Source organism: Rousettus aegyptiacus, unplaced genomic scaffold (genome assembly GCF_014176215.1).
Source record: "Rousettus aegyptiacus isolate mRouAeg1 unplaced genomic scaffold, mRouAeg1.p scaffold_m13_p_2, whole genome shotgun sequence".
Classification (NCBI taxonomy): Eukaryota; Metazoa; Chordata; class Mammalia; order Chiroptera; family Pteropodidae; genus Rousettus; species Rousettus aegyptiacus.
Genome location: NW_023416295.1, coordinates 107,542,627 through 107,559,438, shown reverse-complemented (window position 1 = coordinate 107,559,438; position 16,812 = coordinate 107,542,627). Strand labels below are relative to the sequence as shown.

Here is a 16,812-nt window from a genome sequence, read left to right as displayed (position 1 = left end):
TCCCTGGATGGCACATGCTTTTGTAAAGTGAACATTTTAAATACTTTATTTAACCACTGGATATATGGCTTTTTTGAATTATTAAAAATAATTTTCAGTGAATAGACTTCATTGGGCTACTCCATTCAGCTAATTTCTTGTACCACCGTAGACAAATAGGAATGCCTTTTAAAAATCTTTGTTAATAAATTAATATACATTAAAAATGGCCAAAGAAAAATGATATTAAGTAAATTAAAAGCAGATCTATCAGTGTGCCTCTGTGTAGACACTAGAAGAGGCAAGATTATGCTTTAGTAATAAACCTAAAAACTCAGCGTCTAGAAACAATGAAGTTTATTTTCATATATGCTGCATGTCCTTTGTGGTTTGACAGTAGTGATATCTCTGTTGTAGTCACTCAGAGACTCAGGCTAAGGAAAGCAGTTTCCATCTTGATATATGCTTCAAGTAGTAATTAGTTTTGGAAAAAGGAAGCGTAGTGAGCCTTCTGATACTCTTAAAACTTGTCTGAAAATGAGATGGTCCACCTTCGTGAGATGTTGCCACACCTAAGTTTAGCAAGGTGTATGATTCTTACACAGAGTGGGGCACGGGATGTTGCAAACAGTGTGACAGTTTACCAGAATTTTCTAATGAGTGAGCATTTGGAAACTATTGATTCTATACTAACTTTATCAAATGTCTGGCTTAAAACTAACCATGGGAAGAAATGACTTTTCACCTGATCGTAACCTTATTAGTTTTAGAACTCATACTGAGTTCAGTGCATTGAACACATACACACACCCAACACACAAATCAACATGTTTCAGATGATTCAGGAACTGCTTTACGGTAACACTTATAACCCTGGGGATATTGGCATTGTTCCACATGCATGTGGACAAGGAATAATGGTGTTGTGGAGGCTGACCTCCTTTAAATTTACATTCATAGGTCAGCCAGGACTGTTCATAAACTTAATGACCACATGACGGTTTAACAGGATTTAAAATTTTTTTCTTTTCTTTTTTGTTTCCTGGAACAACAACAACAATAAAAGGCCAAATTTTAATTTGGAGTTTTAATATATAACTGTGTACTGAATTAAGAGAAAACTAAGTGTTCCAGATAGCTAATAGTTTAAATAACAAACACAATGGAAGCAGTAGAGATTTTGCCAAAATAAACACCAAAATGAAAATATTATAACTTGTAAAGAGCCAATGTTTTTCATTTAAATCTCACACGATTAGCTATTGTTTAATTATTGCTAACATTTCCTGATTTTTTTTAAGGTATTACAGATTTTCCTCAAATATTTTGTGAAACTTCCCGGAAGCTGGTGAGTGTGGAAGCCTTTGCTCTGGCTGCGAAATATTATTCTATACAAAACTTGGGAATATGTACGCCATTCGAACAGTTGCTCATATCCCTTCAAGGAAATCAAAAACAGAAAACTGGTAGGTGTGTTCATGTGTGTGTGTATATGTTTTTAGAAACTTAGAAGCAATGTATTGTTTGTGTATGTGTATGCTTCCAACATGTTCTTAATCTAGTATTAGATCTTATATAATGAGCCTAGATAGATTGGCTTGTGCCAAATGCGTTTTCTCATGCATATATTAAACAGAACAACTTTATTATTATAGATCTCCACTTTTTTTTTTCTACATTATAGTTTAGTTATAAATTTTTCCTTTATAGTTCATTGTTTTATGTGTTAGGGAACATTATAATAATATTCTGTGGGTCTTCTTACTTATTTTATTAATTCTAATTTGATTCATAGCAGCTAAACTGAGATCTGTTATGGAGCCACTACAATAGAATCTCTGTGTTATTTTTATATTTAGTTACAGAAAACATGAATGTCGACTGATAGTGCTTAATAACTTTTTTTTTTTAATAGTGATATTTTAATTTTTAAAATTTTTGTTCAGGTAAAAATGTGAAGCCAGATGAGTTTATGAATTTGAAAAAATCTCATGAAGTTCAGGCAATGTCGGAGCTGATCAGCAGTATTGCTGATTTCTATGGAATAAAGCAGGTAAGAGTATTCTCCTATATTTTCAGCTGTTAAGATTAGTCCCATTTTTTATATTCAGATTTCCTTTTCTTCTATTGCCATGTAGCCTTTAAAATGTTATTAAATAATAGCTGATGAGAGATAGCCCCTTTAAAAATGTGCTCTCATTTCCCAATATGCTGTAATTATAACAAGTTTATACTAAAAATAAGATACAACTGTTAATGTTTTATCACAAATTTCACTCTTTCAGAGTGGCTAGAAGTTGAGTGTAATTCTCTTTTACATATTCTAACTCCAAGTGAGGCTTCATTAAGGTGATAACATCCTGCAGAATTATTTGGCACCAGGTGTTTTCAGGATGTGGGTCAGCAAGCTGTGGTCTGGGGCACCTGCCTCGTTGTAGTAAAATAAAGAAACTGCTTTAGAGGTTGGATTCTTTCATACTGTCAGAATTACAAATGCATTCCTGTTGTGAAAAATAGCTTTTGTGTAAGTTAGTGATGTCTGAAAACAGATGTTAAAATAAAATCAAAGATTGCCTGGACCTATAAAAATAATAAGTTATTTTTCTTTTCCCTGGCTTATAAAAATAGTAAGTTATTTTTCTTATCCCTGCGAGAACATCTATGGGGGTAATAGAGGATTGTCCCGCCTTCAGTTTTTATTAGCTGTTAGGATCTTTTCCATATATCCTTCCAGACTCGTGGAGAATTTGAGGATGATTAGAAAACTATCACAGCTTGGGCTAGGAGAGTAGAGCCACTTGTGACGACATAGGTCTCTAGGGTAGGGACTTGAGAGGCAAGAGTTAAGGCAATGGTTTTCAGCCTTTTCTCCAGTGTGTCATACCTAAGCAGTACCTCTCAGGATCAGCAACAGGCTCACCATGTCGCTGCTGCTCAGTTGTATCAGAAGGGGCAAATATACAGTAAAAATTAACAAACTATTGCCATACTCACCACATGGATGACTATTAGAAACATAAACTTGAATGGAGAAAATAAGCAATTTGTAGAAGACTACATACTTTATGATACCATTTTTAAAAAGCCCTTAAGCAAAATATGATATATTCTTAATGCAAAAAATATGTGAAAAAAAAACTATTGAAGAAACAAGGGAATCATAAACAATAATTTGAGAATAGTTATTACCTCTGGTAGGGAAAGCAGAGAGATGGATTATGGAAGGAAAACATAATTATATGCAGTGGAAATGCTAATATTGCAGATCCTGGGATGGCCAGTGGGTTGACAGGTATAGCAGATGCTGTTGGATGCCTAACCCAAAAACTCTTGGGCTGTACCGTTTCATGGTGTGCCAGCGGGCTTTCCACCTGGCTATATCTTCATTTCTTTCCCTGTGGATTTTCTTTGGTTGCTGAAACAAGTCGCTGTCTGCATACAGGTTCTGGGAATGAATTCCTCTCTGTGAGCAGCCTTGAATCAATGATGATACAAGTCGATATACAAATATATCAACCCCCTGACGTGTCAGGTCGGTGATTCTGAGGTGCATGTTCTACACTAGCTCTCAGAGTTTCCTGGTGCAGTTAAATGCAAGTCGCCCTAAAATGGTATCTTGATTAATAATGCACTTTTTATTGGGCTGCCTTCCTTTGTCTTTGTCTTTTTTTCTTCTCCACTCATTGTACTTTGTTGTAGAAGCCACTCTGTGGTAACAACCCAAACTAAGATAAGGGGACTTTGTTATTGTGCTTCATAACTATACATTTTGACTATATTTATTATTTTATTTATATGAAATATTATATAATAATAAATAACCTTAAATTAATAAAGCAGATTTATTTTACTTCTAAAGTGAAGGACAAAAATTGAAATAGCTTAAGTATCATGTAAGACTTGCTTTAAGAGAGCTTTTTTAAAGCAATAGAAATTGTTCCCAGGGAATGAAATAACCTAAAATAAAGACTTAAATGGTCTTTCTCTTAAATCTCTTAATATCAATATTTGATTCTCACAATAGTAAAGTTTAAAATGTATTATGTATGTACTACTTTAAAATGAATTTAACAAATACAGATTTCATGTGAGGGAAACCCAGATTCTGAAACCATAGGAAGCTAGAGAAGAAAAAAACAATTCGTTTTTGCCTCAACCATATTGCTCCCTACGTACCAAAAACCTTTGCCTCTCATTCATATCACCATCTAAAATATTTTCACTCATTCATACTTGCATGCATGCATGCATTCATTTAACAAGTATTTCTTTAGCCTCTACCATGTGTCAGGCACTGTTACAGATACTAAAGATAGAGTAATGAATAAAACAAAAAATATCTTTGCCCTTATGACATTTATATTCTAATGAAGAGAAATAGATAATAAAATGATTATGTTTTATTATATATATTGATACTCTTTAAAGACAAAAAATAAATAAATGGAGAGGAAAAGAATGGGAGATTCCTAATTCAGAGACAGGAGATTAAATTTTTCGATTGGGAAGAGAGTTATCCATTAGAATATCTGGCCAAAAACCCTTTTAGAGAGGTGATGAGAGATTTTGCTGAGAGGAGTGTTATGATCAGACTTTGTTTTGCTCTTTTGAGAATAGGCTCAAGGAGGGAAAGATGGGAGCAAGGAGACCACTGAGGAGACTGCTGCAGTAAGTAAGGCTTAGGATGCAGTTGGTATGATGTACCCTTTGTAAGATTATGGATTTACACACAATTCAGACGGAGTATGTGAGAAAGAAAGGAGTCCTGTTCTTCACCTGGAAGTATGGAGATATTAACTGTAATGGAGAAGATTATGGAAGGGACAGATTTTACAAAGAATATCAAAAACTTCATTTTGAATATGTTAAATTTGAGATGCTTATTAAATATTCAAGTGGAAACGTTAGGTAGACTGTGGATATATGAGTATGAAGTTCATGGAAGAATTCCCTAGCGGGGTTATAAATTTGAAACTCAGCCTAGAACGGGAATTAGATCTCTAGATCAGTCAACAAAATGTAACTCTTCTGTCTGAAGTATGGTATCATACTAACACTATTAAGAAATGTAACCACTATGTGTAACAATCTTTCTGTGAAAAGCAGAAAACTAGGAAGATACCTCCCACAGGCATTGGACTAAAGGTTCCTACATCTTCAAACCTATAAAATGACCCAGAATGAAAAAACTATTGTGAATAAAGGGTAGGAGATCAGGATGGTGGAAATATTGCAATTCAGAGCAGATAGTTAGAAGGCAAAAAGTTGTATGGCTTATGTAACTTTTAATTGCACAGTTTTTTTTTATTCTATTGCTAACACTACATATATTACTAAAAAGGTCAATTTTCAGGTGGATAAAAGTCAGCTTGGGTCAATAATATGTAATGTAAGTCAGCTGACAAATTTCCTAGGAAAAGTTGCTCATTACTAAAAAGATTTTTACATACTATATTGTGAAGACATGATTCTTAGAGTTACTACAGCCATCTTGTAACAGAAGGCGTTAGAAATAAGATGGCCCAAAGGTTGTATGCTGTCAAGACTGTGAATGGTTCAGCCACTCTACTGACTAATTTCTTAAGTGAGGTGAATTTTCTTCATCGTTCAAAACTTGATGTTCTGTTACTTGCAGCCAGAATTTTCCTGATTCACAAGTGGAATTTTCATAAACAGATCTGGGAACAAACTCAGTTACCTCTTGGTAAGAAAACATCTGAATTGGTAGGAAAAACTATGTTGGTGTTTACAAGCAACCCAGTGGTTGCTAGTGTTAAAGTTTGTCATCGGCATCAGCGAATATGTTTTGTAGGAGAGAAAAGCTTAGCTTTCTCTGGAGTTTCAGATATGAGGGAATTGATTAATAAATTTTCTACTGTATAGCCCTTGTATTCATGAATATGTATGGTATGTTTAGTTAGATTGTAGTTCCTTAAAATCAAGATATCTAATGCTTCTGTGTTTGTCACATATCTAGCCCAGAGATTAATGTAAAAAAAAAGGGTGTAGGGAATTATTTACAAGCTAATTACTTATTTGGGGGATGTTATTTATTAGAGTCTTACTTATGAACTACTCAAATTACAAGACCCTGAAATTTTTGAGGATTTTATTAATGATATGCATTACTTGAAATATTAGAATGTTTCCTTAAGCGGTTCATACTTATTTCAGGTTTTAAATGATTTTTTTAGAAATTAACGATAGATATAATAAGATTAGATAATGATTTCTCACGAAATATTTTTATAATTGTCTATTTCTTACAAAAAAACATGGCAATACAGTAATAATCTTGATAATTTTCTGGTATCTTTTAGTTTTATTAAAGTATAATTTACACATTCAGCAATTCTAAGTGTACCGTTTGATTAATTTAGTAATTGTATGCATATGTGTAACCACCACCACAATAAAAAAATATGTCTGTCACCATGAAGAGTCTCCTCATCCAGTTTTGTAAGATAGTTTTTCCTCCGTTCTAAGGGAATTGATTTGCTTATAGTTTTAACTATCCTAGAATATCCTAAAAATAGAATCAAATAGTATATAGACTTTTTTTGGTTGTCTTCTTTCCTTTAGCACGTAGCTTCTGAGGATCAGCAAAATTGTCATATTTACTCTTTGTTCCTCTTTCCTGTTGGTTAGTATGGCATAATATGGTTATACCACAATTTGGTTTTTTTTCACATACCAGCTGATGGACATTTTAGTTGTTACCCTTTTTTTTTTTTTTTTTTTATTGGCTGCTATGAATGCTCACATACAAGACTTCATGTGGACATGTTTTCATTTTTCTTGGATAAATAGCCTGAAGTGGAATTTGTAGGTTATATAATAAGTGTATGTTTTAACTTTATGGTAAATTGCCAGTGTGTTCCAAAGTGTCTGTACTGTTTTACTTTTGTGTATATATCATTATGATTTTAGTTTGCACTTCCCTAATGACCAGTGATATTGGGAATCTTTTCTCATTGGCCACTTGTATCTTATTTGTAAAGTGTGTCTTCAAATATCTTGCCCACTTTTTAATTAATTGCTTGTCTTATTATTGAGTTGTAACAGTTCTTTATATGTTCTGGATACAAACCATTTGTCAGATAAATGATTTACAAATACAGTACTTGCCTTTTTAACTGTGTATTTTAAATAGCAACCTTTGTTACATTTATTCCTAGATATTCTATTCTTATGCTATTTTAACTCACTTGGTTTTAAATTTTATTTTCTAATTGTTCTTTGCAACACTATTATTGTATGTGTTCTGATGGTTCATTATGAATTTCTAATGACCCTGTATCTTGACACATTGCTAAATTTACTTACCAGTTCTTAGCTTTTCTTGTATATTGCTCAGAATTTTCTGTGGACACAGTCATGTCATTTATGAGGAAACAGAGTTTTATTTCCAATATTTATGTCTTTCACATCTTTTTCTAGACTTATTCCACTGTTGAGAACCTCTTTTAAAATGATGAATAAAAATGATGAAAGTGGTTGGTTTTTAAAAGAAATAAAAAATTAAAAATTAACAAGTTGTATAAATTACACAACCATTTGTTTACTTGCTTTTTTTAAAAAAAAATATATCAAGAATTCTTTTTATTACCAGCTAACTAAAATCCTTTACTTCATTCTTTTCTTCTTACTTTAGGTAATTGACCTAGGTTCTGGAAAAGGCTACCTTAGTTCCTTTTTGTCCTTGAAGTATGGCTTAAAAGTTTATGGAATTGATTCTTCAAATACCAATACTCATGGAGCTCAGGAGAGAAACAGGAAATTGAAGAAACATTGGAAAGTTTATCATACTCAGTCAAAATTAGATGTCAATGGACTGACATTAAAAGTGACAAAAGAAAAGAAAATGAAAGATGAAATTAAATATAAAGCAGATACTGAAAGAGTATGTAACAACAGTCCTACAAATCAAGAAATGATGTCTACATCAGATTTTTTGTCAGATTTTTCAGGCTCTGTAATTTCCAACATCAGAAAACAAATGGAAAACCTACATGTCTGTTCACATCGAGAAGAAAATTTGTGTTTTGAAAATGCCTTTTCTCTTATAGACCTTTTGCCTATTAATGCCATAGAATCTACTTCTTCCCAAATACCCAAGAGAAAAATATCTGAAGCAAATAAAGAGAGAAGAAAAACTACATCAACATCAAGTGAATCAAATATATATTCACCTTTAACATCTTTTATCACTGCTGATTCAGAACTACATGATATTATTAAAGATCTAGAGGTATTTCACTTTTGAATCCTTTAATTTGGTTTATAAAAATACTCTAAGGCATAGAATTACATTTTAATAGTAGTTTACTTAATCCATAGATCTTATTTGATTACATTAATTTAAAAGACCAAGAAAATTTAATATTATACTGGCTTTCATGATTCTCACAGTTATCGAAATCTAACAAGAGTACAAAATCTGACAATTACAGTTTGCCCTCTACTCATTTCAAGCCTCCTAAATCAAACAGGTATTAGCACAAAAACTAGTAAGCAAACTTCTCATGATGCAATTTAGGGTTTATTAAAATTCCAATCCAAGAAAACTCTTACATTTTAATTTACATTTGAAGTAAAGAAGTACCTAGAGCGATATTATATTTAATGTTAGCCTTGGTAACCAAATGTGCAATTTTTTCAAACAAGAGTATCTTCTGAGTATTCTTGAAGAATTTTAACTTTTTCTAAACTACAGGTATGTCAAATTATATAATTGAAAGACAGTATATCTTAAAGGCAACATTGTAGGTTAAAACAATATTGTAGAGGACCTTCTAGAAACCATTTGACCTAACTTAGTGTCTTAAAAAGGTTGTCTTTGAAGTTGTTAAATTTTTCAGAAATTCTTCTGTAAAGAAATAAAACATGCCAGAGGTGTTTGTTATAAATTTAAATTCTTGTGTCATCACCGACCACTGTTTTGTCATCTCGTCATTTTATAATTGGGAAATTTTTTTTCCCAGATATCACTGATTAAGGAAAACTTATTAATCCTCACAAATTGTTTTTCCTCCATATGAAATCAGTAATTAGGTTATACTTTAACTTTCTATTAAGATTAAACAACCCCAATTACTTTAAGCTAACTTCAAAAACTATAAATTTTTAATTCTTATTATATATTTATGTTTTTCAAAATCTTGTTGAAAGAATATGTTCAAAAGTATATGCAAACTCACATGAATCTGTCTAATATACGGTATGCTAGAAGAATGTTCCATGGGTTCTGTAGTGAATTAACAATTTAATAACCAGAATTAACTAATATCTCCCATCTCTTCCCCACCCCACAGCACACATACACACAATTTAAATATGTTACTATTGGGATAATACAGTGATTGCACATTTTTGTCTGTAATCTACTAATATTAACTAATCTTGTATGATGAATACAGTAAAGAATGAGATTAAGTATTCTTGTGTTATCTTTAGAGAGAACTAAGCTAAACTTAAAGAGAGATTCATAGCTCTTTTGTTTTACCCTTAATTAGAAATAAGCCCTTCCTCTTTAAATTCCTTTTTATTTACCACATATAGCATCTAAATAAAACCTACCTAAACTATCTATTAAGACAAGCAAAAGTGTTGCACAACACTCTAAAAACTGCTTTGCAGAGAATGGTGGTTGAAGCAAATGAATGTTCTATCAGGTCAAAGCTACTTACAGGTACAATTTTTTCTTTAGAAAGGTTAGACTTTAGCTCTGCTTTATGTCTAGATCATATGGACTAAAATAACATTTTTTAGTAAAATAAATGAAATGTAATAATTGTATTTTTCTGAGAATAGTTATAAAAACATGCATGATTCACAACTTAAAACCTCTATTTTGTATTTATAATAATGTGATGGTGATAAGAATAGAAAAATTTTACTGAATTTTATGTGTGCCAGAGATTATATTGTCATTTACCAGTATTAACTTCTTTAAGTCTTTCAATAACTTAGGTGAGGTACTATTATTATTCTCATTTTACAGAGTAGGAAATTAATGCACTGAAGAGTTAGAACAAACTTGGTATATTGATCAAGACTCCGTGACTATATGCAGCTGTACCCATTCTGTATGTGTGTACTTTAAAATCAGGCTTTGGGAACTAGAAGAAACATTTCGTAGGAGGTTGTTGTTTTTTTTTAATTTGTTTTAAAATTTAGAACAAAAAATTTTATATTGAATTTATATTGCAATATTTGATGCAGAGAATGAACTAAATAAACTTTTTTTGGTGTCAGAGTAGAAATATTAACTTAGCACCATGTATTTGTTTTATAAGACGGTGTTTTGTAAGTTTTGATTGGCAATCTGTGAAGAAGTGAATAAAAAGAAATAACTAGTAAGTTGTAAATGTGTCTCAAATCACAAGTTTGTCCTAGTAATGCATGCTTCATTTAATTGGTCTAACCTTTACTTTGGCTAGTAGTTAAGCAAATATTACTGGTGAAAGAGAAAAGAGAAAATTCAAATGGATAAGAAACTAAAAAAGGTAGACAGTAAACTCAAAAGAATGTCAGTTGTGACAAATGATCACAGTCATTTTGCCTATGAAGAAAATAATTACTTGTCATGAAAATAAAAAAAAAAAATACAATACTTTCTTGGTGGAACTTGATCATTTTTAAAAGCTCCACATATCCTAATGAACATTTAAAATCATCACCTGAAATTTCTTTTTAGCCCTCTTTTTAATCACCAAAATTTATTTTTCTCATTTTGAAAGGATTGTTTGATGGTAGGTCTACATACTTGCGGTGATCTTGCTTCAAATACTCTACGAATATTTACTTCCAAGTCTGAAATCAAGGGAGTTTGCAGTGTAGGTTGTTGCTACCACCTCTTATCTGAAGAGTTTGAAAACCCGCATAAAGGTACGAACTTCTCTATATCTCATAATTTTATTTATTTCAGCATTATGGCTCTCTCTTTTTGTTGTTCACATTATTGTCATTTTGAGTTAACATTTGAAGTTTTTGATATTCTTGTAATTTTAATGTTATAGCAAATAAAATTTGATGTGCTATCTTCTTACATATTTTGTTACACTTTCCTTATATATTTTGTTATACTTTCCTTGGTCTTAATGAATAGTGAAAACTGCAAATATTTGAAAATTTTATGTGGCATATGTTTTAGAGAACTTCTGTTTAAAAATACCTGTGAGATACACATTTACTAACATAGTAAAGCTAAGTTATTTTGTCATGAATATAGAGTTCCAAGGTTTGCATTTATTTCAAAGACTCCATTTTGTAAGGAATACTGATATTTCTCAAAAAAAAAAGTTCCTTATTGTATTTTGAAGAGTCAGCATACTATGATTTTTAAAAGCTGCAAAGCTGTGCAGTTGCATGAAAATAATGGTATTTAAACTGTACCCCCTAGACTGAGAAGGTGCCTGAGAAGCAAAGTATAAGGTACGTTGGCAGGACTTGAAGCGCCCTATAACTCTTCACCTAGAGTAGCTCCTGGAATTTCTCTGTTTGATCAATTTTATATGTTATATTGCTCTATAATATATGATTTCAAAAATCATTGGCTCAGATTTGGTGGTTATTTGGTCTCTTGATATCAGCAGTTCTCTTTTCTGTTAGTTTAATAAAGTCTTTGTCAACATTTAATATCCCTTGCTAACAATTTTGAGGTCAAGATGTTGTGTGTATATGGATGATATTTTTTTTCTCAGTTTTGAAATATATTAAATTTTGAAATTGTGGTTATTATTTAGTCATGTATAAGAGTCAAAATCACGATTGTGTAATTTTACTTAAATTCGACTGGGCAAAATGGAAGTCATCCTTAGAACTGGTAAAGGTTTTATGAAAAAGATTTAATTGGTTTTATGAAAGGTTTATTTAAAGGTTTTATGAAAAAGGTTTGATTTATTTTATGTCAGCATCTTTTTTCCTAAAAGTATCTTTTAGGAAAGATGCACATAAGTAAAACTGTGAATATATAGCGACTATAGAGTGAGAGAAAGAAAGCAAACTGGCAAAAAGTTAATGATAGTTTAATTTAGATGGAGAATATAGGGCTTTTTTTGCTATTATTTCCAGCTTTTCTCTGAGTACAAAAATTTTTAAGATAAAAATTTGGGAGAAATAGTGAATCTAAAAATAGAAAAAATAGTTAAACTAAATTATCTACCCAAATATTTACATTATATTATAATCTTCTTGTGTATCTTTTCTAAAATAAATGACAAAGGAAAAAAAAAAAAACCCTAGCGCAATCACAGTTTTGCAGCTTTTAAAATATTGTGTGTGTAGAGTTTTCCTAGACCAACAATAGCATAAGATTATATGTAGGGGAGGTTTGGTTCTTAGTTCAGGAGCTTCCTATTCTGTAGGCACAATGAAGTGGAGTTTCTTTAATAATTGACTTCATTGCAGGTAGGTTTAGATTCTTAATGGGTATTTCAATCCAGAGGTACTGTATGACAGTGTAAGATCTTTAATTTCAACTGCTTGCTTCCTTCTTTCACTATGTTGTCATGCTCCCAATGATGCCTTCCTATTCCAAAAGGCTTTCCTTTCCTCTTTAGGCAGTACCTTCTTAAGATCCCCATCCCTGGTCCTGCTGGACCCTTGCCGCCACTGCTGTGTATCATCAGGTCTCAGACCTAATTCTGATACTTCCCACCACAGATGGGGTCCTCTCTTTTGAACAAGTGTACACACACACACACACACACACACACATATCGTCATATATATGAGGAATATATATACCTACATATATACATATTTTGAATTTTGTGTGTATATATATATATATGTACACTATACACACACACACACATACACAAACACACATCACGCATATACATAATATACATATGTATAAAACTGTTGCTTCATTGGCAGCTGCATTTCATGCTGGTAGAAGATAATATGATTTAATTGAACTAACATTTATTTTCCAACTGCTATTTTCAAGGCACTGTACTTGACACTTTATCTATAATAAAGGGGGATGGAGGGACTTATAAAAAGTCAGTACCTTGGGAAAGAAGAAACTCAAATTGATGAAAACTAGAGTTCAGTTCAAACATGTATTGAATGCCACTGTGCTCATTAATCAGAGTGATATAAAAAATGTGTGCTATCTCATTATCACCCTCCAGAGACGTAAAAATAGCTCTTAATCCCAGAAACCAGATAATCCCTGTTAGTAACTTAGTATTTTATATTTGTAAAAAAATTTAGAACAGAAAATCCAAATAATATGGAAAGATTTTTCAAATGAAATTAAAAAGTAAGTTCCTAAACCCATATTTTTGGTTTCTTGTATATACACATACATACCCATTATACTGTGTCTTAAAAAGTCAGTAGAAGTGGGACGGGTATTGCAGACAATAAAAGGCATGGGGTGATAAGTGTTCAAAATCAAGTTTCCTTCTGTTCATCTTCCATAGTCACTATTTCTCTTTGATTCTTCTGGGAAAAATAGTTGAACAAAATAACTCTGGATTTGCATACCCTGGAAATGGACACCTTTCAAGTTAACTGATTCTCAAGTATCAGTATTGGATCCTGCCTGGATAAAGGCACTTTCACCGTCTCTTCTCTAAAGTAGAAGTTACTGTTATTCACTGAATTGGTAGGACATTTTTGGCCCCAAGATTTGGATTAGAAAAGTGTTGGAAAGGTTCGTTACAACAGTGACTGGCCACTACAAACTCTCATTTTTCCCAGTCGATTCATGGAAAAGCCTTCTTGTCAAATGTATCTTAACTAGTGAAAATCATTTAGATTATCAGGAAACAATTCTAGACTTACGTGTCAAAAGTTTATAATAATATCTTAGTGTTACTTGCTTTCCTCATACATACCTGAAATGAACAGAGTTGGAAATTTTGGTTGTCAGGAAAGCAAAGAATAAGCAAGAAGAAACAGGACTGATATGATGAAATAGTGATATAAATGTAATACACAACATGAGTACCTTCAGTGTTTTGGAGGTCAAAAAAAGTTGGAGAGCCAAAAGATAGAAAAATGTAGAAAAATAAGCCATAAGAATAACAAAAACAACCTCAGTTTCCCACACTCTTATCTCCATTTTCTTGCCTTATCCTAGCTATAGCAAAAGAACAAAGATATGAACCATATTCTACAATTTTTATAATAGTGTTTCTAAACTCTGGTTGCCTATCTGAATCAAATATGACACTCTTAGTACATAGGATCTGCTTCCTACCTTTTAAATTATAATTTCTAGGAATGAGACTTGAATTTGAGTATTTTTAAGAAGCTCTGTAGGTAATTCTGATGAACAGTATAGTTGAAAACAAAGTATTTATTAAGGTTCCATAAGAAGACATACAGAATTCTAAAAGATGATTTGCAGAAATAAAATCAAGGGGGAAAATCTTGAACACGCAAGAAATGTCCAAGGTTATTATTATGAGTACTGCCAGAATTTTGGTAGATTAACTTTATTGATGAGCAAGTGTGTGCGTGTGTGTGTGTGTGAAGGCAGACAGTGGCAGAGTTTGTTGTTAACTATTGAGCAGTGACTCTTTGGGTAGACAGAACATGGGTGTAGTTTTATTTTGTATATACATCGTAGAGAATATAATCTTAGTATTTCTTACTAAAATAGAAATTGACCACTATACAATTTAATCATTACATTTAATGAGTTTACAGGGTCAGAGGTTTGCATGCACAAGGTTAGCATATTTCCTGTCATATATCTAGCACTAGGTTCCATGGAGTTATATCTCTGAATGGTCAAGTGTGTCATGTGTCTCTCCCTTCATATCTTACACACCCACCCCTCACCCTTGCTTTGTTTACACAGTTGTTTTTGAGTTTGAATTGGGGCAGTGTGGCCCTTTGGGATGTAAGTTTGAGTTATTAATAGTCTAACATAGTATTCTAGAAAAGTCTGGTATATACACTGCAACTTTTTGTGATGATATGTACAATGTAAACAATATGTGTTTTACATGAATATGTTTACCTACTCTGTAGTAGACCGTAGAGGTGGTCTGCCATGAATGTCAATTTTCAAAAGTACCTCAAATCTCTCTGAGCCGTTATGAATTCCAAAGTTATACCTTATACTTCAAAAACTGCTTTTAAATATTTATACATTATGAGCCGGTAGTTCCTAGGAGAACAAGAAATAACAGAGACAGTTTTATTGTAGTGCTTTATAGAATATATATATATATATTTTCCCAAATTTGACTTGTTTCAATGTTTTGTCTTAACATTGATTATTATCATCATAATTAATTTTCAGTACTTATATTATTTCTTCCCCTAGAAGTTAGAGAGAGAACATCTTTTGGTTGTTTTTTCCTGTAAAAGTACAAGCATGCTGTAGGAAACATTCCTGGTTATCTATCCGGATCTATACATCTCTTCTTCCTTGCTAACTGAACTGTGATTTTGTTCAGACATCAGTTATTGGGTGGATTTAGCCCTTCTGTGGCCTCAAATAGGTGAATTTCAATCTAAATTAGTTGTGGTAATTCCATTTATTTAATGATATGAGATATAGTTCTTAACAATGAGACATGAAGAGCATGTCTCCTGGGGGGGAGGTTCCTAGAATTTTTGTTTTGTTTTGTTTTGTTTTGTTTTGTTCTTAAACCTGAACAGAAGATAGGAACATCACTTTTTCTGCCTCTAGACTTGGTCATCTGTATGTGTTTATTCAGCCTAATAGCGGTATCTCTATATCTGCCTTGTGTATTCTGTCAGAAATTGGTGTTAGTACTCTGAGTCCTGCAGGCCCAGTCTGAGGGATGAAAGATAATTTTACTTTTCCTATAAATTTACCTGATCATTTCAGAGGCTTAGGAATGTAGGTGGAGGAGAGGAAGAGCTAGGACTCTAGTGAGTCACATGAGGTGATTTCATAGAGTTTCCCTTGGCCTTAATAGGAGCCTCTATTAAGGGGCATAGATTTGTGCTTGGTCTTACCTCTTACTAGACCAATGCCAGGGAGCCTTTTCATATTATTAGTGCCCTCCAAGTACTGAAAGATCTTCAGAGTCACTATGAACGGTATAACCCTTGAAATCATTTAGCCTACCTTTATGTTTATCCCCAGCTTTGATGTGTTACAGGACATTAAGGTAATTCTCCCATAGATCCTTCCATTTACTTTTAGCCATTTTTAGCCAGGGAAGGACTGCAGATCATCTTAGTGGCATCTTTCAATCTGGTCTTGCCATTTATGTATCAAACAAATTTGTCAAGGCCATATGATATCTAATAGATTGTATCTCAATTTATGTCACCAGTGGGAACTTTAAGTGAGGAGTCTAGATACTTATATAGTCATCTTCACTGCCTTCAAGGATTAACAATTGATGTCATTGCTTTAAATTTAGAGTCACTTCACCTGAAAAGGTATCTGGAGGTTGAAGAAAAATATGCTGAGCACATTATTTGAAAAAGTAACACTTTTAAAAATAAGCTTCTCTTGTTTTTAAAAATAAGCTTTTGAGATCTTCCACATAGCTAGTATTTGGCATTAAAAGCTCCTAAGATAATATTGGCCAGTTAATATCATTAAATCAGATATTGTATCATACAGAAAGGTATGACTAATTTCTTAGTCAAGTTAATAGGAGTGTATTAATCCCATCATTGCAATAATGAGTACAATTGCTATGTTTTCAATAAAGACTTGACAGTATTTTCTATGTCATATAATACATACTTTATTAAACAAATCTTTTGTCTGATATGAGGTTTTAATTCTGGGAGTTTGGAGGATGTGGAGGAATAAGGCATGATTTCTTTTCAAAACAGCTTGTATTTGACTTCATTTCCAGCACTGTGGGAGGT

General features: G+C 32.3%; 1 protein-coding gene across 2 annotated transcripts in view; it reads left to right on the top strand.

The window, feature by feature from the left end:
• Positions 1-16,812, top strand: part of METTL25 (methyltransferase like 25) — an 87,070-nt gene that overhangs the window by 16,874 nt on the left and 53,384 nt on the right. For both annotated transcript variants that reach the window (XM_016143565.2, XM_036236382.1), the window contains exons 2-5: positions 1,281-1,445; positions 1,926-2,032; positions 7,634-8,230; positions 10,722-10,869. In XM_016143565.2, the coding sequence (XP_015999051.2) occupies positions 1,281-1,445; positions 1,926-2,032; positions 7,634-8,230; positions 10,722-10,869 (1,017 nt within the window). The remainder of the gene's footprint in view (positions 1-1,280; positions 1,446-1,925; positions 2,033-7,633; positions 8,231-10,721; positions 10,870-16,812) is intronic.